The 14,694-nt window shown below is 32.8% G+C and overlaps 1 protein-coding gene across 1 annotated transcript in view; it reads right to left on the reverse strand.

Annotated features, from left to right (window-relative positions):
* LOC123003567 (protein amalgam-like) overlaps positions 1–14,199 on the reverse strand; it is a 49,666-nt gene extending 35,467 nt beyond the window's left edge. The window contains exon 1 of the mRNA XM_044396384.1: positions 14,044–14,199. Within this exon, the coding sequence (XP_044252319.1) occupies positions 14,044–14,098 (55 nt within the window). The 5' untranslated portion in view covers positions 14,099–14,199. The remainder of the gene's footprint in view (positions 1–14,043) is intronic.
* Positions 14,200–14,694: the final 495 nt, after the last annotated feature.

Consider the following 14,694-nt stretch of genomic DNA (forward strand, 5'->3'; position numbering starts at 1 on the left):
AAGTTTCGGCTGAGATATTAAAAAGAGAATTCAAACACCTGAGGTTCTCTCCGTTTCAATCTGCTGCCAACCCTTACTTTCTCACAACGAAGCCGTGAGATTCTGACATTTGACACTTCGTACTTTGGAGCCAATCTTCTTAGGGGTTTTTCTCTTAATTTCACGCTTTCTTTTCGATTACGACATTGATAACGTGTGGATATTCCCAAACTGTTTTCCAATAAAATACTTTTCGATCGATTTGTGGGTGGCCGCCTGTGGGTAGAATTAACCGGATTACATCTAGATTCGCGCATTGTTCCCCATGTAATTATTTGATTTACGAGGGTGAAAGCAAGATGGAAACGGTTATTCATGTCGCACATGCTTTTGCACGCGACCTGAACAATGAACAGATTGTTAAGCGACCAATTCCTAGCCCCAGTTCCCACATAAAGAGGAGGAACTTTTTCTAATTTCGCGTATTAGCTTGATTTATTAGTAGAGTAATACGGGGCAAAATTGGAAATCGCGTTGATTTTGCGGCTAACAAAATATAAGCTAAATACGGTTTCCAACATCAATTGATTCTGATGATGTACTACAACTAAAGCAAACAATCTAACGGAATAAAAATCAAAACGGATAAATCAAACTAACACATCAATTGCTATTATGGGTTTGTATGTTGAACAAGATAATACAGGATAACTGAATATTATTGCATTAGTGTTTGCTCGTTTACACCAAAACAAAGCATTGTTAGTGCAGAAAATGTTTTTAATAATCTTATGTTTGCACAAAGTCTGGTATTCTATTATAAAATATACAACAATACTGCACTCTTTGTTCACTAATGGATTTATTTACAAACAAAACCATTTTTCTATAAAGGTACCTAACAAACATTACAAAATTATACAGGCTGCCCTACGAGTAATAAAAGAAGAAAAGATCGACATGATTCTCATTTCTGGATAAAACGCTACGCAGGCTCCGATATTCAAAAATGAAAGTTTGATCACTATACTTAATTAATTAAAACGAAATATCTTAATATCTACATTATGTTTAAAACGTAAAATCGGTTGCTTAAAAAAATTCAGGCTCATACACGTGGGACAGGCTGTACAGGGTCAGTCAAAGGAGAGTTACTTCTGAAATAATATTTGCAGCAACCCATTATACAGTGAGATCAAAAAGTCTATCAAGCAAGCGTAGAAATTTAAAACGAATGTATGTGGAAGTTAAAATGTCACAATGACAAATGAGAAATGTCAAAATATTTTTTATGTAAATTATTAGAGGAAACCGTGGTGAACGATTTTTATGAATAAACACCAACGAAATCTAATTTTAGTTTGTTTTGAGACGTTTCATAGGAGAATTCAATTTAATTAGCTCAATGTTTTAATTTTTATAAAATAATTTTTTGACATCTAGTTTACATACGAACTGCCATGCAAACATACGTCCTCAACTAGGACGCCTACTTGATAGAAAGACTTTTTGATTGCACTGTATAATTCTGTCTAACTTCCTCATTTTTAAAAATTATAAAATTGAATCCAAGAATACTTTGCAAATCTTTTTATTTTGACATTTAAAAAGTAACAGTCAATTTTCGTTAATACAATGTATTATTACACAAATAACGAAAAAGTGGACATGGACTTAATGCAAGAAAAATGCTGCTGCGGTAGCAGCTCTGTACTTGGAGAGGTATCCAAATCGAATGCATCCGGTTTATGAAACATTTAGAAAACTGGAAGCCAAGTTTCGATAAGATTGGCCCCCAATGAAAGACCCCGTCAGAGGACTGCTACTGCCCAGAAAATGAAATTAAAGTCCTTGAAGCAGTAGACAATTACTTGTCATTTTGACGACTTCACTCATTTTCATCCAGCTCACATTAATTACTGAATTAATTATAAAATACACTGCCCGCCAAAATTAACCGGATGATTTTTTACATTGCAATATTTTTGTTATTCTTTGTCGGATTTCGATAAATTTTGGTTCGGCTTAAAGAACGAACTTTGTAATTTAATTCAATAACATTTTCCGTTTTGTCTTGTAAATGTTATACCTAAAAGACAAAAGCACTGTTGTTTTAATGTTTTTCATACTGAGCTGTGGTGTGCAGCAGAGACAAACTTAAGTTTTTTCTGATTTCAGATTATTACCCGTTCTTTTCTGAATGAGGACCAATTTGTTTCAAAATTTTATCTTCTTGTGCCCCGGAGATACAAAGCATTGAAAAGAACGTTGCTTTTCTAATTTTACTAAATATTTGTTCAGAAAGTAGGCTACATAAAAAGAAACACAATTACCTCTTTGAACACAAAAAATCTAAAAAACTTAGTACTTCAAAGGATTACAGCAAGAAAACGGTTAATATTTGAAAACTTCCCTATGTTTATTTTGACGTTTTGGCACATTTGGCCTACTTACTACGAACAATTCATTGAAATTCGAAATGTAATGCTTTTTTTGGAGGTTTATTTCTCTCATGTCTCAAAAATTAAAATTATAGGAAATGTTGTATATAACTCAGAAAAGAATGGGTAATAATCTAAAATCAGAAAAAACTTAAGTTTGTCTCTGCCGCACACCACAGCTCAGTATAAAAAATAATAAAAAAACAGTGCTTTCGTCTTTTAGGTATAACATTTACAAGACAAAACTGGAAATGTTATTGAATTAAATTACAATGTTCTGCAAACTTCATTCTTTAATCCAAACAAAAATTCGTTGAAATCCGACAAAGAATAACAATATTTTATTGCAATGTTAAAAATCGCAAAATTTTAGGTGTCCGGTTAATTTTTGGCGGGCAGTGTATTATATGCAGTTGCATAGGCTAAAGGTATTTTTGGTTGCAAACTAATTAATTTTCAAAGTAACTCTCCTGTGACTAACCCTGTATATGTATAATCACGATTATATTCACTCCAATAACGTAAAAATGTCTTGTTATTTATTTATTATTTTATTAATTTAAATTCAGTCTAGCAGTCTAGTGGTAAAATCTGAAGTAATAACACTATTGTACTTTTGGCATACCTACGAACGTGCATTATAACAGCACGTCACTAACAGATACTGGCCTTTATCAAACTTTAAAAACTTTCTATTCGCCATAAACAGTATCTCTCATGTAAACCCACCACTAACTAAATTCAGGATTTATTAACTATCTGGTTGCCAAATCACAAGAGTCATAAACATTTATACGCAGGTAAAATTCCAAAAGCAATAAAATGAATACTGTTTTCAGCAATTATCATATTCGTCAATTCTTTAATATAATTAAAATTCTGTAGATAAATTATAACACTCTCATTTTAAAAAGTCAGGCTTAGTACCAAACAGACAAAAGTAAAATTTTTCTATTCTAGGAAAAACGTTTGAATGATTTTGCTGTATGTGCTAAAGTATTAATTTTGGCTACAGGTATACAGGGTGTCCGGTCCAAGTCGCCCCGGCAGATAACACCTAAACTTATTTCTTTTTTTCAAAAAGTAAATATTTAAGTAATAATATTAATTCTTGGCTTTCTTAATAAATGTACCATTTTTTTTTAGCACATCCGGTGTTGCCGGAAATGCTACGAAATTTAATTTTTCAAATAGAACACCTATGTTTTTTTCCTCGAAACACTAATAATTGGCATGAAAAATACGGTAAACCGCTATTTATTACATTCTGCGTAACACAATGCAATCAGAAAACATCTTAAGTATTAGAATTTTATAAGGAAATTGGTGGCTTAGCCTGGTTTTTAATTTTAAAGGGGTGAATAAAAAAATGCTTGGATACAGTTTAATTGTTGGTTTGACAAATCTTCTCTTATGAAAATTCTGGGATTTTAGTTTTAAGAAGCGAGCCAGTTCGTTTCAGTTATTTTTCAATTCGACTAAATTTCCAACGATTAACTCTATTTGAGTATTTTCCTCTATGCTGTCTTTCAGCTTCCGCTCTATTTTTATTGCATTTAAAAAACACTTCAAACTGATTAGTCGTAATTATTATCATCCATTATTAAAAATCTCAATAAGATTTGTTGACAAATTAGGCTTTGTCAAAATAACAATTAAACGGTATACAAGCATATTGCTTTTTGCATGAATACCTTGACAAGTAAAATCCGCCTACATTGCAAAATTTGCTAATAAAATTCTAAAAAATAAATTGTTTTCTCAGTGCATTATGTAAAGTAAAATGTAATAAATAGTTGATTACCGTTTTTTTTTCATGCTAATTGTTATTGTTTCGAGCAAAAAAAAATGGAACACCTACCATTTGAAAAACTAAATTTGGTAGCATTTCCGGCTACACCGGATGTGCCAAAAAATTTTGATGCATTTACTAAGAAAGCCAGGAATAAATAGTATTATTTGAAAATTTAGTCTTTAAAAAAAAAGTAAGTTTAGGTGCTATCGGCTAGGGCGACTTGGACCGAACAGCGTGTATACAAATAGAAATTATAACAAATAATTAATGACTTCGTGTTCAACGATTGACTTACTTATATAAAAATAAACCAACACAAATAGTAATTACTCCGCCTCGAATTTTTTATCTTATCTATGTGAATACCTCGTAATCATACGGTTAGAAAATACCGCCTCCGCTAATATCTGTTTCCAATCTATATGTATGAACCTAAAAACACAACGATAAAACCGAAAGTCGTCCCTTCTGTTCTAATTTACGTATAATAAAGAAGCTTTATGAAATCATATTTTCCTTTGTGTCAACTAACACATCCCCAAATGGTGTTAATTACTAGATCGTAAATTTGAAGTGTCAGCGGTTATAACCTGCTTCCAAGCAAGGCTCAACTTTGTGAAAATTTCGAAACAAAATGAGGGTTTGGGATTGTTAAAAATTTAACAAAGTTTATAAAATAAATGCTACAAATATTCGAATTGATTAACATCTTGTACAAATCTAGTAATAAGATTGACAGTGTCTCTAGAACATTGCCAATTATTCAAAAGATAATCCCAGTCTCTTAACTTGAAATATAGACCGGGTGGCAAATTCTTCCACTGGTGGCACCAAGTTCATCAATTAACCCTGCCACTTGAACCACGGCCGTCGTTTCGTGAGATAACCTCACGCCTCACGCCTCCAGGAAAAGATAAGCAAAATGCTTAAAATACATACGTCATTCATCAGAATTAAATAGCTGAGGCATCGAAAGATTACTTGATAACGTTCATATCACAAAAAACAACAAGTTCAATACAGGGTGTTTCACACAACTTTACGAGGCTTGTGCCTAATGTACGCACGCAAATATACAAATTCACAAAACAGTAGATACAAAAAATACACAATTAATTATTTAATCTTTGGAAACCCATGACAGTAGTTGTTAAACTAATCACTGTTTCATTAATAGTCATAAACTGCAATTTTTCAGAATCAATTATCATTTGTTCTATCAAGAGTCGGCATGAATATGATTCTAGTTTATCTATTTTAATCACTAACTAACTTAAAATGTTGTAATTTTTTAAAGGGTGAACAAACTAGATAAAATTATCCAATTTTTCAAAGTTTGTAATCGAATTCGTGTTGGAATATGTACTTTGATTGCATCTTACAGGCGCAGGCCTCGTAAAATTATGTAAAACACCCTGTATATAAAAACTCGTAAACCTCCCTCGTGTGATTTTCAAGTAATCGCGAGTAAATGTCATTTTGAGTAGATAAAATGTTAAATAAAGAATTTATTTGATTTCGCCACCGATAAATTCCAGTTTATTTGGTCGATGGAAACTGAAATAATTTATTTCCATTTGGATGTTTCTATCTTAAAACACCATGCACCTAGACAAATAAGAGAGCAGAAATTTTTACCGATTGTAAGTGTAAACTTACAAAAATGGGAAACCATTGGCTCCTTTCTGTAACCATTAAGATAAGCTAATGGTATCGTTCGAGATTTCAATATTTTAAGCAATACTCAGAGTTCAAGCCGCAGTTACTATTGATTATTGCTTAATCCTTTTGTGAAGAAAAACTAAAGTAATAGTCGTTTGTAAAAATCTAATAAATTTATCATTCTATCCACAATTACAATCAGCACGAAATGCATTAACCATTATAGAAAATAATGATGTTGAATTGCTACCAAACTAAATATTTTTAATGGCAATTTCTATCTAATTCTTAAGCATCCCTCTAATGCGTATCCACTCTAGTATTGTAATAAATGATAATGCACCGATAGTAGTAATATGAAGATAGAACTTACTGGAGGGTAATACATTTTTGTAATATCAATAATGTGACCATTAAGACGAAAATTGTATCAGAATATTTGTTTTTATGGTTTTGATGAGAAACAATAATTTTAAGATATTTCTATAGTAGTTAGGGTACCAACTGACCCAAAAGTTTGGATTTGGAGCTTAATTCCCATTATTTAGCCGTGTCAAAAAACCGAACTAATGATGATATGTGAAAATGACACCTCTGAGAATAAACAAATTTCAGTTTATGGGTCCGAATCGTACCAAAGATCTAAATTTTCAACGAAGCCTTCATTTTCCCTCTAATTACAATGTTTCGGGTGCATTTTAAAAGCAGTCGCGCAACGAATTTCAATTTGGATGCTGACAATAGTGCCAGATGGATTGTAGCAAACCGAATCGATTAGTTTCGGCTTAATCCACCACAGCGCTTTAATTGCTTCCAATCGTCGAAAGTTCAAGAGTTCGAAACACAAACAAGTCACAAAAATTAACGGGAAAATCCAATAATTTCGCAAGCTCGCCCAAGGAAAAGTACGTTTGAGCACATATGTGAATGCTTGCTTGATATTCAAGAGTTCAAGGAGTAAAGCATTTTCTGACAGACAGCCGAAGTGAAGGCAAATAGCACGACTCCCACATTGCCGAGCTTATCGAGCCTGTTTCTGACATCTCTCGCCTAATTTCCGGTGCACGGCGAGCTTAGAAACTAGAGTGAAAATTCAATTCTCTCCATCCGTGTTTTGATGTATTCATTATCTTATTAAGTGTCTTCTACGCGAAGTTTCCACGAACATGCGCTTTTATTAATGGCGAGGTTAAATTGCGAACAGGTATTTCGACAAACGGCAAAGTTTTACGATGACGTGATCTAGGAGAATAAAAAAAGTAATAAACGGTAATGGAAACAAAGACGGTTTTTATATAAATAAAATAAGACTAACCCAACTAACCATATCACAAAGCTCACAAACTTGCAATGACGTCATCAACAACACTGCTATTTCAATTGCCAAAATTCATCATTTCTCAAGCTTAGTCCGTGAGCTTTCTCAAGTAATTAAATTCCTGTTGATTTTGAATGTGTAGAAACTAATTTCTACGTTTATACTTCAGAACCAAAGTCGGTTAGTACAAATCTAACAGTGAAATTAAAATCAAGGCAAAATAAATTAAATCAATTTTTTTTCGAAACAAGGGTGAATACTATATCCTAGTTTCGTTCTGAACCAACCTGTAAGTAAATTAAATATTTTTGCTAGTATTAGAATTTCTTTTGTTGCATGTCTTCAAAAAGAGCACAAAAGCGGTCGAAAGCCCGTAAGCTCCATTCTTCTCTAGCTTTAACAATTTTTGAAGTTAATTAATAAAATAATGCAACCTTTATTTTCATCGCACTATATGCATTTTTTATCCAGGTAATGCATTCAATTAGTAGGTATGATCCCCGTCAGATTAGAAAGAACTTTCAAAGAGGTTCTTTTGACTCATTCCGTGTGCATTATTTATGACGTTTTACTTCGTGACTTTGCAGCATCTGTTGCTTCCGCACAGATACACGTAATCAGCAGCCCCAACATCATCAATTTCCCTACTCTCCATCTGTAACGTTCTGTCCCGTTTCTCATCTCAAACAGCACTTTTGTCCCACATTATTTGCAACAAAGAGGGTGATAGAAATCGAACCCAATTGTAAAGTTCGTCTTAATGGACCTTTTTGTCTTTTGACAGCGTGCAGTCGCCACGCGGCTCGATCAAGACAAGATTTTGTTACTTATGGGACAGCTTGTGTAAGAGAAGGAATGCGATCATTATATGAATTTGTCTGGTGTTGGGGGTTATTGTTCTCGCAATTTCGCCAATATTTTTAATGCAATGAAGTGTTGGAATGAGTCAGGCCCTAATTGCTTAAGTGTCTCGGGTATTAATGTGAGATTAGAGAAGAGAAATACCAGCATAAAAAGCTCGGCGTAACAGTTCGGAAACATCTATAAATCTAACTAATTCTCGAAAATAAAACCAGTTATTGTGATTTGCGTGCGCGGATAATTGAATTCGAACCCCGTCAAGTTCATAGCGCTGTACTTATCTTCCCCCGTAAACAAAATGTTACCTATTATTTATTCATTTGGGAAGCGCCTGGTCCCAAGGGGCGCAACTCGACCCCCGAAACGTGAGTCATTGCTTCAGTTTCCGCTCACTTCATATTTCTCGATCGTCTTCGATGTAAATTCGTTATTCGTGTTTTTTATGTCGGCTGTAATTTACCAGAATGGAGAAAAACAGACCGGAATTTTTAAATGTGGCCGTAATGAATTTTCCAGTGGACGTTTTAAAACATGTGGAAATTATGGAGTTGCCGCAGAGATTCGTTGTAGAAAATTGAATTGGGTTTCCTTCTACTAGGCGTTATTTATATATAACACCGCGAGTCGGGCTCTTATACCGTCATCTTAAAGAATGATTCGCGGCAACTTACTAAATGAGATCTTAAATTTATTTTATACGCTCGCAAGTTCATGTCGGCGGAACAAAATGGCCAATCAGATTTGTTTAGTAGAAACAAAATTTTCATTGACGATATAATCATAGTGTTAATTTTTTTTTACAAGATAAATATAACTAGAGCATAAAAGCATTGAAATTTTTTAAAAAACTAATGGTAATTCTTAGTTTCACAAGGAATTTTTGGACACTTTTAAACTAAACAACATTTCTTCCAAAATATTGACCACACCAACACTTTGTTTATGTATAAAATCGTTAGTTTTTAAACTAAAGAGTTTTAAAAGAAAACATGCAAGATGGGTAATGGCTAGTATAGTAAGTACACTGAAATTAATTGCCCAAATTTCTCGTAATACTTATTTTAATTTTTTGTTTACAAAATTTTGTTTCTTATTGTCAGAAAATAAATAGCATTTTGAACAAATACAATAAATCACTAAATTATCAGAATGTTAAATTTATTTCTTAGTTTTATGTAAAAAAAATCTAGTAGGTACATAAAGGTAACAATGAAAATTATTTCAAACGATAGAATTTAGTAGTTTGAACTTCGTATGTACTAAACCTTGCAATGTCTATCTCTTTCAAACTACATTAACTGAAAAATACTGCATCCAACACATTATGGCCGTTACCTATTTTGCAAAAATATGTAAGTACATACATATTAAATGAACACAACAAAAAAATAATATTTATTTTCAACCTGCTTAATAAATTAAAAGTTTGCATTTTCGCAACCTATAAATGTTAATAGTTATTTACAATATAAGTGCGGTAGGTATAATTTTACAGCGTGAAGCTTCAATATTGAAGCACAAAGTAAAGCTGAGTACTTTAATAAAACTGAAGGCTGTAATACCTAACACACAAATAATGTACAAAGCTCTTTGACTTTGAACAGTTCTTCGATTAATTCATATTTTGATTTGTCAACACTCAATAAATGTGACGGGTCTATGCGTTTACTATTTTCGTGTTGATCAGAATTCTGAATCTTGTTACAAAAAATATGTTGTGTTTATTTTAAAATACTAAATAGATAAACGAGTGTGGTATCTTAATAAACTTTATTTACTATAAAGGATAATTTCTTTTTGAGGGCTCTAAAAGCTTAAAATATTTGTGTTTTTTTTTTCATACGGCGTGCAGTAAACTCGACTGATGTCTTGTAAAAGTGACAAACCGTAGCTTTCAAAAATGTGTACACATGTGAATTAAAGTTGTCGAAGCCAAAAATATTTTTACCTAACGGTAAGTAACTTTGGTAGATATTTTATTAAAAAAATTAACAAAAATCAGTTGCGCTAAAAATGTCCTAAGTATCATAAAGGTTAAGAACTTACCGATCTCAGACAATAATTAGAGTCGTCGCTTCGCTCCTCCTCCAAACAATTGTCTTCGATCTTTAAAATGTCCTTACCGCTTAGTATCTATTGTTATGTATAGTATGTTCCAGAATTGAGTTTACAAGAGGAAAAAATTTATTATCTTTGATTTTACGCCAAAACTGCAAAGGAAAAACATTTGTTGCTTTACCTGAAATGAGCAAATTTGCAACTAAAATTTTATTATTATGATTCAGTGAAAAAAAAGTTCATTCTTCTCTTGATTTTTGATTTTCTCTGATTTTTCAGATTGGAGGTTTTATTTATTTGACAATTAACTCATTAATTGAATAATGATAGTTTTTGTTAAAAATTACTTCGTTTTATAACCTAAAGCTGTTCTTTGAATTGCCATTTATTAAAACTATGTTTTTCAAAAATATGTTTATTATTTAACTTGCGTAAACTCATTTTTCAAAGTGACATCGTTGTTAAAAAAAAACAAAAACGCTAATGTGATGGGATTTATCACAAGTCTAAAATCAAGATAAAAATTATTTTCCTCTTGTAAACTCAATCCAGGGACATACTGTAAATAACATTCTTTGAAAAAATCCATCTTTAATAACAAGTCATATTATGTATGTATACTTTTTCTTAGAGCTAATAAATTCGCAAATTTATTATTAAGTATGTTTTGCTGCAAAAAGCATAATTTACATGCGCATTATGTGTTTAATAAGTGTCTATCAATAGCATTTTGCAATGAAGCAATCAAAAAAAATTCTTTAAAGTGACTCTACTATACGAGTATGAACATCACTATAATAAAGCTTACAATCAAATGAATCCCCTTCACCCTTTGGCAAAGTAAAGCTCCATTTGTCGACTAGTTTCCAACCGATTATGATTTCGATCTTCATCTGACCTCATTATCCCTCCGGATAGTTTAACTCATCAATAGCGGAAATGTCTAAAACTCGCTTAATAGCGCGATTTTTACTATCAGTAACCACCGTCTAATCTTGTGCTTTTATAATCAAAAACGAGAAGGGATTTATGGCTAGTGATCTGTGACAGCCAGCTTTAGTTTGTACAATCGTTCCAAAGCCATATTGTCACGATTAAGATAGGTTACCCTCCAGCAGTGGAAGATTTGTTATGTGTTGATAATCCTACAGGACGCAAGGGATCGTTGATAGTTAATACTTGTACACAATATGTCAAACAAACAAAAAAATCAATATATTTATATTTAGAAATAAAAATAAAATCGTTTTATGTATGAGGGGTCTCCCAAATTTAAAATCACGCGTCGTTTCCAGCTGATACAGTCGTAAATTCTCTTTTCTTTCTTTAACCCTTTGTTCCTTTTCGTTCATTATTAAGTACAGCCCTTTAACATTAATTTGGTTAATAAGAGCCGCCTTATTTGCAGATGAAATTTAATTGAAGTTATAAATCCCCTAATTAAAAACTCATTGCCATAATGAAGCAAATGGGGGCCTACAAGGTGTACTATTGAAAAATCGCAGATGTGTCCCAGCGTTAACTCCCAACACATTTGCCCTTAATCCGCCAAACAAAGCCGACTTTATTCCATCCACAAACATGTTGGTCTCTTCACAGCCGATAAACTTTTATTTACCATCGGCAAGAAAATAGTGAAAAAATCATCACCCGGGTCGAAATAAATCCGTTTTAATCCCGAGACAAAGCAAGTTGCACAAACAGTTGCTCTTTTTGCCGGAGGTACTTAAGTTTTTAATGTGCGGTTTGTAATGCGGGCTTTTTCATCAACAGTCGCCACATCTGTTTAGGGTAGTGGCACGGGTCGGAAATTTCACGCATTTAGTGTTGGAAGTAGTGGTTGATGCCAAATTGGCAGAGAAACCGCACGTTGGAATGGTGTCGGCCGGTATCCGCTGGACTGACACATGGGCGGACGGAAGCTCGATGCATCCATTGGGGTGAATAGATTGGTCAGGTTGGCAAACTCTGCGCTTTATTGCTCCAGACAATGCTGAAAAACTGAAACGGGAAAATGACCCGACAATTTACACGAATGAAGTGAAGAGTTTATGATTCTAACATACTTAAAAAATCCGATTCATCCACTAGAAAATAATAAATAAGAAAACATTTTGAAAAAATTAAATTTTAAAAAATTTGTCCAGACATGTAAAATATTAGTCTCAGTTCCTATAAAATTCTGAAATTTTTCCGTAACGTAAATTTTTAAAACCAAAACAGTTTAAAATATGGATAAGCAACATGAACGTTAAAAATGTGTATTCTCTGGAGAAAAATTAACTCAACGCTTATGAAATTTTTATAAATATTGTTGAGTGAGCAAATTGCTTAGGTGCAAACCATCGATTCAAAAATAAATTCATAAGTCAATTTTGATCGTCTTTTTATTGAAAAGTTGTAAATAAAATATAATAAATATAGAATAACTGATTACTTGCTAGATCAAGCAGTGCATTTAATCTAATCAAAAAGTAAAATACATTCACACTAAAAAGTATGTAAAACTCGATCAGGTCTGCAGGTATTGAACAATTATAATTTATTTTCGCGTTGTGTAACTGCAAATTGCAAGTAGAGCTTTGAAGTTGCGTTCATAACAGGTAAGGACAATAAGAGTAAATAAATGAACAACTTGCAGGTCGTTAGGTGCTCGTTATCTTTCAAGTAAACAACCACTTAAATTGTGAAAAAAACTGCATCATTCAAACATTTACTTTTCTAAAAATATTGCAAATAATAATACACGTAAAGCTCCAATACCTTATATTAACAATAGGTCTTTTTTCAATTATGGTTCAGCATTTCCAAGAAAAAATTCAAAAATTCTATAATCTGAAGTTACACAAGAATTGAAAAACATACAAAGTGCATTATCTCGGCTCCACTTGTCTGTCAAATATATCTTGCTTCAACCACAATAGCCTTAAATAATAAACGAAATCAGGAACCAAGATTTCAATTAATATTTAAGGCTTCTGACCTAAAATATCACCCTCAGGAAGAAATTAGCTGTAAAGCCACAACCCACAAAATTAAATTTTCTAAAATATTTCATTCCGTGACAAAGGATAGAAGGATTAAATAATAGAATTACCCAACCACATGCTCTTTCAATACACCTTACTTTTACAGCCACTTTTTGATTCTCTAGTTTATACCCCACTTTCATTTTAGTCACGTAATACATTTTTCATACTTCGATTGAGAAAATCTAGAAATTTTAAAAATAATGGAACCGAAATATATGAGATAACAGTAATATATGACAAAGATGTGAACCGCGAACTCTGTGACTTCAAAACTTTTGAAATAAACTATCAGGAAAATATTTTTACTTATTTCCGATGATGTATCAAAAATATGCTGAGTATGTGGGTAAAAAGAAATTTGTCTTTCAACAAAACAAGCGTTCTAATAAATTTGTATCAGCAAGATTTATCTCCTAGCTATTAGCTAAGTGATACCAGCTATAATTTAGAAGCCTCATTATCAAATCGCATCGACTTACACTTCAGGCCCATTTTTCGATGTCTGTTCAAATGCGACTAGACTGTTATTGTTTAATTACCACTGAAGCTAGCAGAATGACATGTTTACACATAAACATAGTATGTTTACAAAAAAAAAACTCAGAAGCAATATTTCAGATGGGAGAGCTTTTAAACTGTTTATAAAAAAATAAATGTGAAAGACTGTGCAGCAGTAAATTAATTTTTGCGAGATTCTAAAATCAATCAAATCAGTTTATACATCGCCGACTGCACAGTTTAAAAATGAATTAAATCACCTGGAACTCTGATTAACGCCAATTATGCCAATTAAATCACATTAATTCGTAGGCACACCACCCCAAATCCTTGTAATTAAGCGAATTAATTTCGAGGCGGGCAATTCCGAAACGAAATCTCAAGACATCGCAATCTTACCTACACTCCAGATGAGCATCACCATGTTAATTAGCGCGAAACACGTTGCGTACATTGTCACAGTTTCACTCACAATTTCTCACTCGAGAGCACAGTTCACGAGTTTGAAAGTTGCCGATAGCGCGCAGAAACTTCCAAAGCTCCGATAGATTTCAGACAAACGCCGGGGAAATACTGGAAGGGATCGGTGCGCCAGAATATCGCGACTCTCTTCGGTTGGATATCAACAGTTGAAAGGGAGGCGCTTGCGCCTTCCAACTTCATTTTGATAGTTTGTCACCTTGTTAAGTGCCGTTTTATGTGTAAGTGGCAAGTTGCCTTTGGTATAACAAGTTCTCGTCATGTTTAACACGATTTGGTGGTAATTCTGGCAAATATTCGGTTTGGATTGTCAAATCGAACAAAAAACTCACATATATCACAGGTTCCTCAGAGGGCTGTTTTCTTTCGTTCTCATTATTGTCATTCTTTAAATTTATGTGAGATTGTGAGTTGAATTCGTTTTCTCGAGATGGTGATAACTGGAACAGGACTCATCTCAGGCGTAAATAGCTTTTTCACTCAATGTTTAAAAGAACAAAGGCTCAGATTTCTGTTTATTTATTTAAGAGAAAATAATAAACAGTTTGTTGTCGAACATAGGTTCATTGA

The sequence above is a fragment of the Tribolium madens genome, unplaced genomic scaffold, assembly GCF_015345945.1.
Source record: "Tribolium madens isolate multiple individuals breed KSU strain unplaced genomic scaffold, Tmad_KSU_1.1 Scaffold_1;HRSCAF=32;Tcas5.2_LG8, whole genome shotgun sequence".
Classification (NCBI taxonomy): Eukaryota; Metazoa; Arthropoda; class Insecta; order Coleoptera; family Tenebrionidae; genus Tribolium; species Tribolium madens.